This window comes from Pimephales promelas, chromosome 1 (assembly GCF_988280905.1).
Source record: "Pimephales promelas chromosome 1, fPimPro1.hap1.1, whole genome shotgun sequence".
NCBI classification, from domain to species: Eukaryota; Metazoa; Chordata; class Actinopteri; order Cypriniformes; family Leuciscidae; genus Pimephales; species Pimephales promelas.
In genome coordinates this window covers 35148459-35168025 of record NC_142769.1, presented here as the reverse complement: position 1 = coordinate 35168025, position 19567 = coordinate 35148459, and the positions used below count along the sequence as shown (strand labels likewise).

Sequence of the window (19567 nt, the reverse complement as noted above, 5' to 3'; positions counted from 1 at the left end):
AAAAGCTCATACTTTATATTTTTGTTCATATAATGCAATACTGAGAGCTATTATTTATTTCAATACCAAAACCTTTTTGACTGTGGGAGACCTGAAAATTGTTTGTTTGGTGAAAAAGGATGCACCCATGATCAGGCATTTTGACTTTCTGCATGAGCATCATTTCTTGCCGTCCAAATACTTATGATGCAGTGAGATACTTACCATAAACAGATGAAGCTCTGTGTCCTCCCTTATCTGTAGCAGTGTATCGGTGTCAGACGGTTTCTGTTTAGTTGTCTGATAACAGCCTTTGAAGGAAAGCAGGATTGTGTATAGGTCTGTGTTCAGGTGTATCGGATATCACGTGGAGTGCATTGGAGTGTTGACTCCATTGATCTATCTTTCAGACAAAAGAAAATCCTAATCTCTTAGTGCTAGTGATGAAGGCCTGTACTCACTGACTGGACAACATTATATGAGGGACTGGTTTCCATAGAATTTACATGCCAATTAGAATAAGTCTTACCTGAGAACTCTCTGGACTATTTGTTGTTCCGTGGAAAAGAGTCGAAACTACATTGCATATGGGTTCATCTGCTTTGCAAAATGATTCAATGCGAAATTTCAAAAGATTCTGCTCAATACGGATATTATATGAGAGGATGGGAGTTAAATTCTGAATTTAGTTTTTTTTATCCCTTCTGAAATCATTTGAATGTAGGATCCAATGTATGTTCGTCGCGAGAGAACATGTTCTCTCCAAACTTGTGCCAAATTTAAACCTGCAAAGCGAGAGCTCAAACTTTATTGACATTGCTTTTGTTTTTCAGTTGCCTATAGTAATTTTATTTCTTCAAATATTTCAATTTAATATTGCAAACAACTTCACAACATACAAAATGAATTATATTAATCCAGAACACATGTCAATGAATAAATTTTTATATATATTTTATATATACTTTTTTCATCTTGTGGGGATAAAAAAATAAACAGCAAAGCTTTGACAACAGCACCTTGACATAGTATGTATTTCCAACATTACCTTGAGAAGTTGAGGATAGTAAACAGACAGAGTACTGAGAGGAGGAAATCCTGTTACGGTTGAGAATGTAAACGGAATGTTTTGGTCGGAAATCGTTTCCTTGTTTTTCCAAAGTGGACAGTTTCTGAATTCACAATTGAAGCAGCATGCAAGTTTTTTTTCTTTTCTTTTCGTTTTTTTTTTTCTTTTCTTGAATGTAATTCTTCCTCACCCCCTCCTCTCCTCATCTCTCAAAATCTTGGCAACGTAAAAAAAAACACAATGTCTCGAGGAATGTGATATAGTAATTTGAACTGGGCGCAAATGACTGATCAGATCTTTTTTTAATTGTTTACAAGGTCATGAATATGTTCAATAAATAGACTGTAGTATCACTTTTACTGTATAAACTTCATCTTTTTTACATGCAGTCCATAAAATTTTCATCTGACGGAATAATTTACCCTGTTATGTATATATACAAATAGATATTTTCTCTTTTCTCTCTCTTTTTTAGAACTTTCAATAAAATCTATACATTGTGTACACTATCTGCCCCTTTTAATGGTCAATGTGCATACACACGAAGTGTCTATCCGTATAAACCGCCAGCCGATCTTCCTTTTGCTATCCATGGTAAGGGCTCGCACGTAAGACTGGGTTGTCCGGCATTGCGAGTTATAGTGCCGCTTGTCTATTCCTCGGCAGCCCTCCTTTGTGTAACCCAAGGGGTTGCATTTGGTCTCGTAAAAGTATTGCTTCAGCTGACCGTTAGTCACAGGGACCTTCTCCAGGACGGTGACCGTCTGGCCCGACATGTCTATGGCCGTCTTTTTGTCCACAGCCGTCACCCACTGGCTAATACTGTCACAAACGCTGAGCTCCCCTCGTCGCGCGGGGTCTGAGTGCCGCCGCACGCGCATCGACATGTTGGCGGCGTCCAGGTAGTTTTTGTATTCCTCCAAGAGAAAGAGTAACGGCGGCTCCAAAGGCACTTGGTTGCTGATCATCACCCGCGAGGCGTACAGGTCAACGTCCTTCGAGTCTGCCGTGGCTACGGGACCGCCCCCTCCTTGGCCCTGGTCGGCCCCGGGCCCCAGTTGCTGCGTCGCCTCCCCTTCTCCCTCAAGCAACTCCTCAATCACCTGCTCGAAAGTGTCCGTGAGCGAGGGCAGCCCGCCCCCACTCTGTGGAGTCCCGTGGCCTCGGCTGCCTGAGGTGACGGCAGCAGCGGAGGCGGCAGCAGCGTCCAGGTAGCTCTCGGCCCAGAGACCCCCCTGCAGGCCCGGGATCTCTCTCACGGGCGCAGCTCTCATGCAACTGATGTATGAAATAACCATAGTAACAAACAGGATTGTCATCACTCTTCTAACCTGTTGGAACTGGAGACAGCAAAAGGGGAAAGACAAGAGGGACGGGGGAGTGAAAAAGGGGAGGGAGGAAGAGAAAACACAACGTAAAAAAAACATTTTCATTCAAGATACTGCATTGTGTGAAACACTTCTCCCCTGATCAAAGAAAGATCAATAGTCTAGTGTGGTTATTGTGGCCAATGAAACTGAGATTGCAAATCATTTCCGTAACGCATTCACAAACACAACACGCCAACTTGTTATTTCTGATTCATTTTTAGTCACTGGCCCACGGGAGTGCAGCTAACACTGTACGCTTTCTCCATCCCCACTCACACACCTGCACTTTCGCGCCCCCCTTTCCCCCTTAGCAGCAAATGCAGAGGGCTAAATTCAGAGACCCTGGAGTATCATTAGGAGTATCACACTCTCCTCCATCTCTCTCTTCCCCTTCTCTTCCTCTTCCTCCACTCTTCCCTTAGAGGTGTGTGAACTGCTTGTGTGACTTTCAAAACCCACCAAAAAAAAATCAAAGTTTGCATGAGTAATCCAATGGTGATGGGATATCATTAAAATGATTCTTAATAATAAAATTGTCTTATTATTATTACCATTATTTATTATTATAAAATTCAAGTTAAGGATGAACTTTACATACTGCTTAAATGTAAAACAAACATCTAAACTTCTCTGGAATGAACTGAGCAGGACTAATTTGGAAGAACAAGCTTGTACGACGATGCCACACAGATGATTATCTTTCCAACTAAGAGAGTTAAAAACTGAAACAGAGAGACAAAGGAACAGCGAGAGATGTGGAAAGACACTGTACGAGAGCAGGGAGAGATTTGAAATCAAGTAATCAGAGAACGAGACAGAGATAAGGAGAAAAGATGCCAGTCATTCATTCATCCTCTCACATAAACTGCCACGTTTTCGTCAATGGAATTTTTCCTGGCTACAAAATCGACAATTCTAGGAAACCTATTTGATTCCTCATCTCTCATTTCTTCTCTGCGAACCCCTCTGCAGCTTTCTCTTACCTCTCTGAAGTCCCTCTATGAGTCGCTGTGATTCATTGCATCCTACGGCATCCCGACACATACGAACAGACAGGGGAACATGCATACACAACAACAAAAAAAGATACCCATTACTCGCACTTTCCTAAGGAGAAGGAGAGGAGGAGAGGTAGGGCTGGGGTAAGGGGGGTGGAGGGGGGGGGGGGCGCATTTAAAAATATCCAGCACCGCAGCACGGCTTCGCCAGTTCTCTGCGTGCTGTCCTCCCAATGCCCCACGCAGCCTCAGGAAGAGGCAGAGGGAGGATCCGCTCCCAGAGCAGAAGGCAGTACGGGCCAGCAGGAGACAAGGAGGGACACGCCCTGTCTAAAAGGCATTTGTTTCATTCTTAATTGGTGTCTGGGGCCACGGCTGCGATTTGCTAGCGCAGAGATGACTGCCATGGAGATGCGCTTTCTATAAATAGGCCGGTTGGGAGTCCCACAGTCTCGATTCAGAATATCACAGCCCTCTACTTAATGAGCTCAAAGTCCCCTCGCTCAGTGACGTCGCAGTCCACGAGGGGAGTGTGTGAGCGTGCGTGCGTCAATGTGAGTGTGTGTTTAGCTAGGGAGATGAGATGGGACCATCTTTAATCTCTCCTCTCAAATGGTCAAAAAACACGCATGGAAAAACCCAGAGCCGAGGATACAGCTGTGGAGGACAGATCAATCATAATCAAATCAGGCGGCACGCAAAATGTGTGTACAAGCTGCTTCTGCAGGCATGAAAAGATACTTCAGTCTGTCAGCTTTCCCTGTAATGGAAAAAGCTTCTTACATTGTCAGCAATTACCTCTGCTGAATATAGCGAAGAATTTAAAGTGCCTGCCTGAGGATTATTCAATGATTCTGTCTTATTTCATTCCTCCAGATGTGGTGCGCCTGTGAGGATGGATGGATTATTGTCAGCATTCCAACTCTCAAGACAACCTTAATGCTGGTTTACGCACATACGGAGAAGCGTAGCCCAGTAACCGCCCCAGTTTCAGGATGATCCCAATTAGCAAACATCTGTCGTCTCCCTAATGAGCGAAGTATTTATATATATATATATATATTGCGGAGGCTTCTGAATGAAATACCAGCATCAGTCATGCTGACACCCAAATCCCTTCTGTCGCCTACCTGACAGCAGGTGGAGTACCAATGTCATCTCTCATCCAAATCCTATACTGGTAATACATCACCTCAATAAATATATAACTTGCAGTATCATGTAAAAGGCCAGTTATTGTTGATTACTGAACTTCGAAAAGCTGACTAAATTGTATATTTCCCTCCTAATTAGACCAGAGCACAGGTGTGTAGTTGTGTGGCAGGGGGTGGAGGCCAAGAACACAACAACCCTGATGACGTCTCTCTCTGGTCTCAAAGGGGGATGAGAGGAAAAGGGCGGTGGGGCTAGAAGGAGTGCTGCTATAGGGGGCAGTGCCACTCATCAGCTCGCAATTGCTTTCCATTTCCCACTGGGGTCCCTTCTCACCAGGAACAACACACGATTTTATTTCTAACTCTGCTATTTCCTGTTTCCATCAAGAGAATCAATATGGATTACACTCTCAATCAACTTCCTGTTAAAACGTAATCTAGACGATGAATCACTTTATTGCTCTGGGATTGAGTTGGCAATAACCGAGACCTTCTGTCTCATTCAAAGCAGCGAGGGAAGACAAGATTACATTGATGGACATGTTTGTTCTGCTTTAATATGCGTGTGTTTGAACTGTGTATGATAATGTAATATCAATATCCTGTCAACGTATGGTAAGATGAGCAAACATGAAGTGTGTTTGTGTATAGAGAGAGTACAGGTGCTTTTGATGGGTCACAGAAAGTGAGTTGTTATTTGGTGGTAGCCGTCACATAAAAAAAAAAAAAGAAAAAAGAATCTAGTCACGGTTTCAGGTGTTTAAATGTCTGAAATGAAGGAGATGACTTTCATGGTTGAAGCTGAGATAATCTGTTAGACTGTCATGTAAACAAAGCTGCAAATTCACACTTTTAGAGTCCCATTTGTTGGACCTTTGAAGCCAGATTCATTATGAGGCATTGAAAACACTACAAACAAGGTTCCATCAATCAAAGCTCTTATGAGAAACCATCCAGCCTGCAGTGATCTTTCAATCTCTCTATCTACAAAGTAATATTGATGAAATACTTCATCCACGCAGCTGTATTTGATCCTTGTGGTCAGGGCTTATAGGAGCACGTTCAAACACCTTTCACTGTAAAACATGATTGTACTTTAATTGGGCATGAGTGGCAGCTCTATAGTTTTGGCAAAAGTCTACATGCACCTGCTCAATTGTTTGGAGAGGGGCAGGTAGGACAAGATTGATTGGTCTACATGATCCTGATTCCCCCACAACTGTATTTGCTTAAATCTCCATGCCATAGAAGGATTAGGAGAGAAAAGCTCTAATGACAGATGTATAAGAATCTTCCAACTTAAAAGTATTGTGGTAACAGACACTTTTCTGTTGGTCTTAGCACTATAAAGGAAAACAGAAAAAAAGAAGAAGCATTCACTCCTTAGGGCAAGATACTTAACAATGCATGATAAAATATTTGAAAAGAACAAAGGTTGGGGGAAAATGCTAGTAGCATAATAAAAGATTTTAGATTGCTTTGGTGTACTTATTTCAATGAACTGTAGCGTGCATCACCTAAGCTCACACAGGTGTCTCAGCTGTCACTTATTATTCTGACTTTGAGAACACATTAAAATGTGGAATTCATAACAGTTACAATCTGGCATTAGTGGTAACACAACAAAGGAAAACTATAAAATAACTCTCTATTCATCTGTGGTGAAATCTTTGTCTTCAAATGAACGTTTTTTTTTTCTCAAAGAGTTTGAGTTGTAGCTGATTTAAGGATATCAAGGCCTCTATCTTGTCTATCCCAAACTATAGTCTACAAATATGCAATATGCGCTAAAAAGGCAATGTACAAAAGCAGCAAGAGTGATCTGTGAGTGGTCACAGAAATGTGGTAGCCTAGTAGCCATCAAAAAAAACAACAACAACAAAAAAAAAAGAATCTAGAAAATAATCTTTACTAGAAGTGCAACTAAGATTCGGTGTATTTTACATCAATAATGTGATATGGGGTGGGGCTCTCAGAAAAATATATATTTCTATTACAAGATTGTACAGCTTTGAACAGTATTTTATCATCACCTCACCAGAGATAGGCCTAAAGTTAGATTGCAATTAGAGCGCGTACTTTTTCCAGCACTTTCACCGGAAGTCGCTTTCGCTAGAAAAGGTAACCATAACAACAAAAAGTTGCGCAAGCGCATTACGATTAATTTCGGGCGGTAAGTAAAACCAAGTCACTGTTTAGCACTTCTTTAGCCTATAAATTTACACATATTCACAGATATGTCATAATACATTTCAGTTTAAAAATTTGTATTTGCGTAAAACGAACCGCAACAGATTATTAACGTTACGCCCATTGTTTAAAATGAAATGGGCTATAAAACAGAACAGTTGAAAGTCATTTAAAAGGCCTCTATGCCAATTCACTCAATTGTAAACGTGGCTCTAAAGCTGAAAGGCAGAAGACAAAGACAAATTAAACATTAGTGCTGTAATAATTTATGTATAAGTTTCGTCTTTTCTCGTAACAGGAGAAAGGGCAACTCACTGGCGAACAGGATCCGCGAGGGAAATATCATCTAAGATTTGCCATTCTATATGTTAGTAGAGATTGTGTTTTTTTCCGGGAACTTTCGAGGCAATTGAAAACATATCCAATACTTCTCATGCCGTGGTGGTGCTGAAAGTATAAACTTTATGTCACATTACAGTTTCTAAACTTGAAAGTGGTGTCAGAGAGGATTCTCTTAAAACAGCGGCATCCACACAATCCATCCTTTCCTCATTAATAGGTTTTAGCTACAACATTTCTGCACTAGATGGCGCATTCGTCTACACAAAGCTTATTTGAAGTGAAGGCAAGCAGAAAAGCATAGCATGAGAAACATCTCTTTCTGTCTGTCACATAAACATACACGCTCACACAAAGAGAACGCAGATTAATGAGTCTATCAGATAGCTATAAGAATAAATGTACCTGCTTTCTTTGCTGCAGCCTATAGGCTATTATCTTTTCATCTAAAACAAATTACAAACAGCATATTGTGTGTATAGCCTACATATGGATCATAAATTACAACGCGCATTAGAGTCGATTACGATTTGGAGAAAATGTTTGTAAATAAACTTAAGTGTAATTTTGTTCAAGCAGTGTTGTCCAGGTAGCATCCAAAAATCAGCCAAGAACTGTCAATAATATATATTTTTTAGTTTTTAATTCGAAAACTTGATGTTTGCCTTGGGAGTTCATCTGTTCCTACACGGTAAACCTAAACGATGATCTCAAGTTTCATGTTCTTCCAAGTCTCATATGAATTCACAAACGCATTTATTCTCTGAACGTTCTAATACTAGACTAGTTTTCGGTTAAACTGACTAAACAATCGGTTCTTATGAATAAATAGCCTATATGCCGTTTGGTGAAACTTTAATACGCCATTAATACGTAAAACAGGCTATATATCAGTAAAACTAACTAATAAACAGTCGAACCGATAAAAGCTACAAGGATAAACAGTTAATAGCCCTGGATAATAAGCAAAAACAACTTTTTGGTTCTACTGACGCCAATCAGAAATTCAATCAACATAATAACGCCGAATCGTAATGAACGCGAGGATGCCGTTTCATGTTGCCGCTGTATGATCCAACACTTGATTACTTTTTCCAAACTCCCCTTCTCATTTCAGACGAGTTCAGTACAAAACCTGCAGTAAACACTCTTTTCCGCACTAAAAAGAAAAAAAAAACCTACCTTTACTGTCCAGTCGTAAAGGAGACCATTCAGGAGGACAGTGTCATCTGGGATGTTTTGGATAAGCCCTCCGCGTAACTAGTTTACAATACGCTCTTCGCCAAGCAGCAGCTGCAAGTAGGTAGTCTCTTCAGCTTTTGAGCAAATAGATTAAATTATTGATAGTGGAAATTGCATGGTTGAGGTAATGGACTCCCATGACTGAGCGGATCCTTTGGAGTTGGGTTGAAGCTGTTGGATGGCATGGTGAGCGCTCGCGGTGTAGTGCGCATAGAGAGAGCTCTCCAGCTTGAAATGACGGCTTCATTCCTCGCGACTACAGTAACTAACTCCTGCCGTGACGTTGCAACATGTGACTCCAGCAGGAGCGCGACCGAGCGCCAACCGAGTGAGACACTTATGCTTAACGAATAACCGGAAAGAATGCTGTTGTGGCGTTGAGCCAAAGAGCAACATAGGAGAGAATTCTTTATAATTCCTGAACACACTGAGCCTGAAAATGTTTATATATATCTATATATATCTATATATCTATATATATATATATATATATATATATATATATATATATATATATATATACACGTTGTTTTTGATCGCTTTCTTTTAAATGCTCCTTCAACTGATAACCAATCAATAAACCATCAATGTGTTTTTTTTTTATATTTGCCCCTTCTCTTCGTCCTTTATATTGAAGGTAGGATATATATATATAGTCACTAGTCACATAGTCACTAGTTTTTTGTTTCATTTTCGTTGTCTAGGCTATTTGTACGCATCAGAAATTGGCCACAGGTGAACACTTGAAATCTGTTTAGTTTCAGCTTAATTCATAAAACCTGTAAAATTATTTATGGTTTTAAGTTATTACATTAGCCGTTCTCAATTTAAAAAGATGGTTTTAAACGTTTTATTACGTGTGGCATCTAAATCTCATCAGTTAATTGCACTTTCAATTCATTGGCTTTCCTGCCACCAAATGCTGCAACAGCTTCCTAATGGACAGCCGTTAGGATAATATGAAACACCTTTTTGTGACAAGACTATAGATCATCTGCTGAAATTGATATTTGCAATTGTGACTCCACAAAGGTAGCTTCAAAGTAAAGAGCTCACTCCTTGTCCCCACCACATCAATGATCTATTATTCCCTGGCCATCTTTGTATGTGATATTTTAAACTATTGTCAGTTTGAGCCCCTCTGTCTGCCAAAGGAGCTTATGTGCCAGATGTTGGTTCATTGCTTTTAAAACTATTCATTGTTCTTCCAGTGTCAGTTATATTCCTCCAATAATGGGAGCGCTTTCTTTGATATTTGTCAGGTAAATGGTCAAAGATGTTCAGACTAATAGCAGGGTGATATAATTTTGCTCTTCAACTGCAACTTTGCCACTTGTACTATGTACTATATTTAAAATGACCTTCTAGGGAGAGTTTAGGGAAAGCATTCTTTGTACTTTCACCCCATGCTGTACCACATCATTAGCCCCATACTTTCACCAAGACTCTGAGCTCCAAGTGCTTTTGGATCTCGTCCAATGCAAGATTTATATTGATGAGTTTAGTGTATAGCGATGATGATTTTTCTCTGCATAAGGTAATGAGGTGGAGCGGTTTCAAACCTAGCTGATCCCAGCATGAGAGTGGATGCTAACACCTGCCTCCTCTCACACGCATACACACAAACTCCCTCTTTCTTTCCTTCTCATCTTCCATGTTTTTGCGCTGCTAAACTTAAATACTTTCACAAATATACATTCTCCTTCACTCATATTCATGCTTACAGCTCCCTTCCTCTCTCCTATAGGGACAAGCCAAGATGAATATAACTCATCCCATAGGTTCACAGGAGGAGAGGGCAAACCCTGGATGACAAAGAGTTGCATCAGCAATTACTGAGCGACATGACTCCAAGAGGTAACACACACACACACACACACTCATGTACACTCTCACACTGCGCATTAGGGCTGTTCCAGCAAGGTAATCCATAAATAAATCACTCTGCTTCTCATTAGGAGCACAAAAACAACATGGATCTCGATCAGAACTGCACATACAGCAAAAAGTTGACACCACAACCACCACAGAAAGAACTATGATAACCACAAAGTGGACATATGGACTAATGAGAATACAGCAAGAGATGAACTGTGGGAAGACCTTGACCTTTATTCGCTGCAACTTTGTGAAAACTTTAGGATCCATAAAAAATGTTGACAAAACACACAGTCTGCGCATTATAGCTGAAACGTTGATTGAGACTTGATGATCAGGATCGACACGTTCAAAGTGTTGAATGTTGAGAGAGTCGGAGCGGCGTCAGAAGCGATGGCCGTGTCTTTATCCAATAGGTCGGGTCGCTAATGACGTCACCTCAGCTTTCTCAAAATCTCTCCTTCTGTTGTCCCGTAGGCTGTCTTGACGCATCGTAGCATATTCCATCCTCGAACCATCAGAACAGGTCTTCCACATAATGGCAAAATAGTCGCATTGTGAGACCTAATGAAGGTGATCGGTGTATACAAACCTGAAATGGTGGAATAGTTTACGCTATTTCAGGCCAAGATAAAACTTTTAAAGTATCAAAAACAGAAGTGATGGCTTCTTCACAAGTCACTTTGAGAAAAAAAAAAAAGAGTTTTGAGCCACTGCTAGAAAATGAGAAAACTAGACCAGATGTTAGTGTGACAGGCCAATAAAGGTAGTTTATAACATTCATCCAACACATCACAGTGTAGTGCCACAGAGCACAGGAGAATGAACAATGCCCTTTTTGACCATCAGTGCTGCAATGAAAAATGAAAATCACAAAATGTTTGTCAGCATGGCACCAGGTTTCAAGAATAGAAGTTCTTTACATTCTTGAATTAAGAACCTCTAGCAATCATCTTTTCATTGCACAAAAAGTTCTTTAAAGTGGTTCTTTTTGCATTTTCTATGGCATCGCTGCGTAGAAAACATCCTTTTGGAATCTTTAAGAGGATAGCCAAGTGTTCACAAACATTACCCACACTAAATATGAATGTGAAAAACATGTAAATCATGCAGAGTATATCTTATAAAACTCAGCCTGCGTCAATGATTTACTGTTGTTTAAACTGTAATGTGGAGTGTACATTTAAGTATGTACACTTGTTCAAGTGGGTTCTGTCTTTCCATTTTGTCATTGCATTGAAATGAGTGAGTCACATTTTGGAATTTAAGTTTGCCCATTCCTGGGTGCCTGTCTCTGTTTCTTCGGCTTGCTGTCTTTAGTGAGTCTGGGCAGTGCTTTGTGTGACTCACATCACCGTCTCTCATACTAGACCCACTCTGTACACTGAAGAATTGCGCAGTGCTCATCTCTCCAGTAGCAAGATGCAACAGGTCCCTGTTATCAATAAATGGCTGAAGGTGGTCAACAGCGGCCAGCCGTGTAAGATAATGATCTCAAAGTCTTGACTTATAGCAGCTACATTATAGGACTACACACTTAGATATCCACTTTAGCACATAGACACAATGAGCTATACAATCCACGTAACTGTAATCTATCCCTTGCAGCATACACCAGCAACACTGGTAATGTATCCGTGGGGTATAAGCCCTCTGCTGCACTTTATCCTTTTGTACACACATCCTCTGGTAATCTAGCCTTTTGCTTGCCCAACAAACCCTTATGTGTCAAGGGTGAGTATATTTACATAATGAGGCAGACATTTCTTGTCTTTTACACATTTAGTGGTTACTATTCGTAGTTTGGAATATATGAACAAATGCATGTAAAAAAAAAAAAAACCCTATAAACTTAAAGTGTTCTTTGAGAAATAGTGCAGATGAGAAATGATGAATTGTCTACGAAGAATGAAAATCACTGTTCTACAAAGCAATAGCAGAGAAAGTGCCGTCTAAATGACCTCTAAGAAATGTTAAACATTCAAATGTTGAAAAAAAAAACCCAACCTTTTCTTTGTTAAACACCCTTGTTTTAGAGACCAAAGAAATAGCATTAAGCAAGTATATCAAAGTCAGGCTCAGACACAAACACAGTCGGGGTGCCATTCTTTTCCAACATGCGCAGAGGCAAATTGCAAACATGTTAGAGAAGTCCTGCATATACATACCCAAGCATTGACGTTGGTGAATAGTTAGAGGATTCCTTGGCGGAGCCTTAGTTGCCAGGCACCAGCACTAATGCTGCTCAGTAGCTATTCACTCCATTTTATATCAGTGAGTAAAGCACACAGGTGGGGGGCAAACAACTAGCAAAGCACATCATACAGACAGACCCCATCAAAGAAACTTGGATGCAGAGGTCAAGAAAATAAATATTGTAAACCACACACATTCACAGACACAAACAACCCTGTATGCACAAATACAATGGGTCACAACACACTAAAATTGTGGTGTTACATTTAGTGCTTTTTAAAAGTATTACAAAAAAATATATACATATCTAGAGAGCAGATTATTGAGGAATTACACCATGAGGGTAGATGCCACACGACCTCTTTCAGAATAAGCGCTTTGCGCTAGAGCACAGCAAGTCACGCTCTTGCTTAGTATTGAGCGCGCGCACAATTCCTCAAGCCTCTTGAGGGTTTCTTGCGCAGAAAACCTGCGATCGGATGTGCTAATTGACTAATGACTTTAGACTTGTCCAAATAGCCCCATAAACACGGAATAATTACACTAAATGCATCGGAAGTATCACTCAAATTATTTTGGCACCACTTAGTTAATTAGCCTGCTTATCTTTGCAATTTATTGAAATTGTGACTAATCTTAATATGAAAATGATGATTGTTATTTGTATAGTTATTGCTGTTGTTGTTAGCAAAATTGTGAGACTATTGTTGTTCGCAAAAAATAATCTTTTCAGGGAGTAAATGAAAAAAACGGACCTTTTTTTCTCGCAATTGTGACGAGCACACGCTTTTATTTCCCAGAGGAACTCTGCATATTCAGTAGGCCTATAATAAATTCCCCCCGCGAGTGAAGCAGGGCGCAATAAGTCGGTACATCTCTATAAAAGTTAATTAGGAAAGCCGCTCTCCATAAACAAAACAATTTTCCTGTTTACATATCCCCTGATCATCCGCGGCGGCCAGTCAAACGAAGACGTAGTAAACGCCGATTAAAGTGTAGAAATATAATGCCACAATATAGCATTTTGTGATGTCTGAATTGAAATCTACCAAGCTCAGATTTGTTATTGACGCCCACCCTTAACTCTGCAGCGATCGGAGAGCGGAGGGGAGGGGGGCGGAGAGGGAGATTCTCAGCTAGATAACACAACCCCATTTATGGACTGATCCGATGACGTACATTGCAGAAAGTTCTATAAAAAACCTTCCGTACATACAAAGTGTGTCGTGCCATCCCCCAGCACCCCCCACCCTCCCCGCATCCGCCTCCAGCCCCCCTCCCCCCACATGCCCACACCCACACCAACCCACATCTCTATCCCTCTCATGAAATAAAATTATATTATATATAATACAATTTTATCAATAATAAAACATATGCTTTCGATAATTGAAAACACGACTCTGAACCGTTTGGTGTGCAATAAATGACAAAAATGAACAATTTAATGATAAAATTTCACTCTAGTCAAAGCTTAAAAAAATACATTTAATATTTTATGCAGAAATATTTAGTCATTCAACACTGGATTTTTTTGTATAAACAAATGAAACATGACATGAAATTATGCATGAAATATTTGCTCATAAAAACGGCGCTCGTGACCGTTTTGTTGCATGTCAATAATTATAAAATTAGCCCATAAATGACAATGGTATTACGGAGATCACAATGATAAAAAAAAAAAACAGCGATAATAAAATCGAGGTATAATATCAGCTAGGCTACTATTATTTTCGTACCAGTCCAAAAATCATCTGCTGCTTGTCCCGTTTGATTTGTCACAGTCAAGATGTTCGATACATTGTTTTTGTAACAACGGAGATTTTCTCGATAACATGTTTCGTACGATTGTGACAAATAAATGTTTAATTGAGAAATTACCGATTAAGCAGTGATGAAAGAAGCTAATGCACCCGAACAAAGAGAAACAGTCATAATGATCATTTAAAAGCATCTAAATGACACTGAATGCCTTCCGCCTGATAGACTCTTGATTAACGCAGTGCTGAGGCGCCCGTGGGCTTTCATATCTGTCTGTTTGTCATTCAATCGCTTCACCCTTTAATCAGATTCTTGGATACAAAGAAAAAATAGACCGTAGCCAATATCCTCCGCTCACCCCTCTCAGAAACTGAGACGAATTCCTAAACTTAGTCGGCATAAAAGTCAGAAAATCATCAGCGAAAAGCTCCTTTAAAACGCTGACTGTCCTAATTTCTTCCCAGTGTTGCACAGCTTTCTCCACAATACGCGTGACACCCTCTCAGCCATTTCCTTATCAGGCAATCTTATCGGTGGCTCCATCTAACCCAGTCTGAACAAAATCTGACCACGCCTATCCAAATTCTTATTCACTTTAACTGGAAATATATAGATGAACACACACTCACACACACATAATGTTTTGACCATCGGGCTATTTTTGGCGAGTCAATTCAAAATATTTTAGCATGATAGGTTATCTGTGGCGAAAGCTTTTAGCTCTAAGTGGTTCCCAACAGTTCGGCGTGTGCACAGACAGACCTGTGTGCTTGGGAGCGAGATGAGCAGGTGATGCTGGAGGAGAGGAGTGGAAATCTCGGGATGAATGAAACGGAGAAGCGGTCCGTAGTAAAAACACTAGCAATCTGTCCACGATGACGAAGTGCGGAGATGCTACAGACGCGATTACATTGATAGGGCTGGTTGCACCACTTTATGATCGATTCAACGAATAAATTATCCTTCCATGCTAACGAAAACAACATTTAGCTGATAAGAAAGGATGATTAGAATGACTGCTACGGACAGAAAGAAAGGATAGATAGATAGATAGATAGATAGATAGATAGATAGATAGATAGATAGATAGATAGATAGATAGATAGATAGATAGATAGATAGATAGATAGATAGATAGATAGTGATCTTTTCGTTTAAAGCTGGACAATGTAGTGGTAGATGTCAGCTCGTGCTGAGTCGTATATTTTATTAAAGACATACCCCATCATTCAGCAAGCAAAGAATAGCGTGTGCAAGACAATTGCGCATTTAAGACAACAAGAACTCCGCAAGCATTTGATTGCTGAGGACGGAAAGTCTGCTGGTTTTAGCGCTTGCATGCACAATTTACTTTCTACATTTTGTGTTGCGCTATACTCATATAAAATAATTGTTAATTGTGAACATCTCTATAGGGTGAATTGTGAGATATAAACACATGCATTATTCCGTTTCTATGATTTCGTGACAGAACTGTGGCTGTTAATTGAAACAACTTTGTCACCGCTACGTTTTCCGATCTAGTCAGAGTAAAATTATACGAGTAAGTAGAAGGAAATGTAAAATGATAACGTAAGTTTAACATTTCCCTCAACCATCATTACCCAAAGCTGTTCCTCACAGCGTAACATTGTACCTAGCTGTAACCACTAATCAAACTTAAAATAGGCGACACAAAGTGGTGTCATTTTTCATGTGCAAGTAAAACATCTGCCCAAGAACGACTGCTAGTAAAGGGGTGAATAAAACAAACAGGTCTTACCTTTTTAAGAGCTGACAACCACTATCAGTGGTTAGATCTCCAAGACCAAGACGTGCATTTCCCAAAGTTAACACTGTGCACCAAGTGGAGCTTGCAAAGTACGCGTACACTACAGCAGCTCTACCATTTCAACTTTCACATGCTCTAAGTGGCGACAAAACTCCAAGCGCAAAGCAGCCCCACTATCGACTGGTTCGTTTCCTCGCGTTTGCTTGCTTTTTTTCCCACTGGTCTCCCTCCGAAAGCGAAAAAAATAAGGAAAAAGTGGAACAATTCCCTAGCTTTGGCAAAAAAAAAAAACCAAAAAAAAAAAAAAAAAAAAACCTGCAAAACACAAAAGGCGATGTCCACTCACTCAGTGTTAGTCCTCAGCGTTCAACGACTCCGGTGCCTCTGTCCAAAGTGCTGAAATCATAGCACAGCTAAGGTTACTTAGAGGCAAAAATCTATACTTTCGTTAAGTGCCACTTGATATTGCTTTACTCTATTGCTTCCCCACGCATTGTCACGTGAATATATCCTTGGCAAGCCCGTCCTGTTAATATTTGATCACATGTTGGTCGGTGGTTTTCTTATCAAAAGAATCACTTATCGGAAAAGTCGCTCATAACCCTCTAAAAAGGAGTCCCCCCAAATGGCTTGAAACCCATGTCCCCAAATCACACAGTAATACCGTCTTGGTGCTCTGCTTTGGTCCTGCAGGGCATATGGACATGTCTTCACATGTTGCTTTTTTTTCATTGACAGAGAACACTTGTAAAAAAAAATGACATTCAGAATAAAGGCTAAAAGCCCAATAGTCATCAAAGCGCAGATTGGCACACAGCGCAACAAAGGCAAAACCCCAATTAGAATGTATATTCTCTACGGCTGTGTATGTGTCTACGTTTGCCACGCTCAGATTTTAATCACAGAAAACAGCAGCATTACAAAGTTTTACATTCATGTTAGCAAATATGAACCCTTGTTAAAGTAGCCTTCAGCGTTAGGGTCCATAAGCACGAGAGCACTCGTAAATGTCGTAGTACATCTAAATCTTTCTTTTGATTACCAACACTACAGTGTAAACACAAGCCATGCCTTTTGGAGTAATTATTCCTTTAAGTGTAGTATTTCCATGCTACTTACCATTTTCCCCTATGCTGTCCTGGAGATAGAAGTGTCTTAATATCCACACACTCCAACAGATGCTGGTAGGTAATGTGTCTTGTTTGAAGTCATCATATGAGAACTTCTGCCGTGCTCAGAAGATCGCCCACCACTTGGGTGACTTATGAATCTAATAACCCTTTGCAATATCCGCGTGCTTAAACTCTCTAACACCTTGGTGACTGTGCCGACAGGACAAATAGCAACCAGTCGCGATTTACCCAAAACCCCTGTACAGCTTTACGCAGTGCCCTCGCTCAGAGAAACGTGAATCTTATGTGATTGAAATAAGCGAAGGCGATCGAGTTTATATGGGAACTAAACTGACCAGCAACTACAAACCCGAGATGCTGAGTGAAAATGAATGACCATAAGAAAAGTTGCGCATCCAAGACAGCAATGGGCACTTTTTTTCGCGTGTCTGTGCGTGCATTGCGCCGTGATATGTCAACATTACGCAAAGCCCGTACAGTTCACGACATTTTAAATCTGGCTGCTTTCCCAGCTGAGGGAGAAGTCAGGTAAGATCACATTTCACAATCTTATTTTCTGCCAAGTAGCACTAAGTTCTCGGGAGACTTGTTGCTGCTGCTGCAAAGCTGAAAGCCAAACAGAGGAAACACATGGTTTTAAGTACCATACTTACATCTGTGCAATACAGTTTTGAGCTTCGTTTTGTGTGTACTACAGGGAAAAAAAAAGAAAAAGAAAAGCTAAATCCTCGTCAGTCTTGAGGCACGCTGTCAAACGTAAAGAACTGACAACGTTATTATCCCCCTCTATGCCTTTATCTTAACATAAAGAGTGAAATGGAAGTCACGAAATCCAAGTACGACCGTTGTCTGTTATCAGTAAAATTCCATCAGAGCGCGAACACTCAGACATCTAATTGTTATGCAGTGACGAGGCGCTATGCTTGGATGTGTCCTACAAATGTGCTGGAAAGTAACATGAGTAATAGGTGGTATTTATTGGTGGTATGATCCGAGATTCTTTCGAGCTGGAGAGTTGTAAAAGACACGGAACCTTATAACTTGGAGCAACAGTAAACAGTATGCTGAGGCAACACATACATACACAGTAAACGAGCTGGGGGAAAGAAAGGGAGAAAAAGTTCTAAAGATCAGTGGACCCCTCTCATATAAATCTCTAAGTTGTTTCCTCTAAAAGTCCAAGTTACTCCTTTGATTCAACAAGTTCCTTCCTTCCTTCATTAAATGGGGGCATGGATTTCTATAGCCTATATATGGCAATTGATCACATCACTTCGTATCAGACTGGAAATTAATGCAAAAAGGCTTTGTGTTTCTCATCTTGGGTTTGCCTTAGTTCAATAAAAAACTGATTACACACAACTGCAACTTCCTTTCTGGCCAGTCTGCTTCAGATATAATGCAATTTGCAGAAAAAAAGAGATTTTAGATACACTTTTAATGTATTTTTCATGTTTTTTCGTATTAAATAAAGATGTGGGGATATCGGAATCAGAAGCAACAATTGAATACAATACCATATCATGTTAGGGTTGTGACATTACACACCTTAAGCAAAGTATGAGTGTTCCTTTTAAAGGTTTATTTACTTTTTTTTATTTGAACATTTGTCTGTTACTGAGTTTCCTGCCTCAAATTCGTCCCTGCGTGACTCGTTTTTCTCTTGCAGGTCTTGGTGCACCACAGACTAACACGTTCTAGTTCTCCGTGATCAGACGAGGATCAACAATGCTCTGTCAGGACACATTAATTAGCATAAGTATTACGGAAGACATTTTTTGAAGAATGAATGGCTCAAGGTTGAAAACATACATGAAAACAGACATAAAAAACATTGCACTTTTAGGAATCTGATGACGATGTTTAATACATGGTACTGCACTTATGTACTTAGTTTAATACTGTTTTAAAATTGTTGCATCTTTTAAGTGATTTTTAGGGTATATGTTTTTATTACACAGTCTAAATGAATACCAGACTTACATCTTACTGCTCGTAGTATGAACTATAACTGGTATGTGACAAATAAACTTTGAACTTTGAAACACTGTAACGGTTGAGTATAGTTTGTGGAGTATATAGATATTTTAAATGAAGATCGTCGAGACGGATGAAGGAGGGCTGTGTTGCTTAGGGACATGGCCCTTGAAGTGGTCAAACAGAATAAAACGCCGCCTCAAAAAAGGATAACTTTTGTGGAGGGTTCAGGGCCAGTTCTGAGGACACCACACTAATTGTCTTTTAAATGTCTAAACACATCCAGAACCTCCCTCATAACCCGTCATCGCTTCCTCTTCTTTCTCAAAGCCGCATCACTTCATCACTCCAGTCTTCCTTTCCTCTCCTCCGTTCTTTCCACACTCCCACACTTTTCACAGGCACCCTGGATGACTCACATGCGGCCCTCTGCACCACCTCTGCCCTCCCCCGTAACTCCTAAAGAGATACCCGGAACCTCGAACTACAGGTCAGTTAGACCACCAG

The 19567-nt window shown here is 40.2% G+C and overlaps 1 protein-coding gene across 5 annotated transcripts; it reads right to left on the bottom strand.

Moving 5' to 3' along the window:
* Positions 1–908: 908 nt before the first annotated feature.
* bdnf (brain derived neurotrophic factor) lies at positions 909–17873 on the bottom strand. Of its 5 annotated transcripts, none has more exons than XM_039666858.2 (2): positions 17737–17873; positions 909–2388 (listed from the first exon to the last, which is right to left on the bottom strand). In XM_039666858.2, the coding sequence occupies exon 2, from the start codon at positions 2365–2367 to the stop codon at positions 1555–1557; it is 813 nt and encodes a 270-aa protein (XP_039522792.1). In that variant the 5' UTR covers positions 2368–2388; positions 17737–17873; the 3' UTR covers positions 909–1554. The 5 variants fall into 5 exon arrangements, with proteins under 5 accessions (XP_039522792.1, XP_039522789.1, XP_039522791.1 ...); XM_039666855.2 differs by lacking the exon at positions 17737–17873 and adding an exon at positions 17070–17168; XM_039666857.2 differs by lacking the exon at positions 17737–17873 and adding an exon at positions 15942–16114.
* Positions 17874–19567: the final 1694 nt, after the last annotated feature.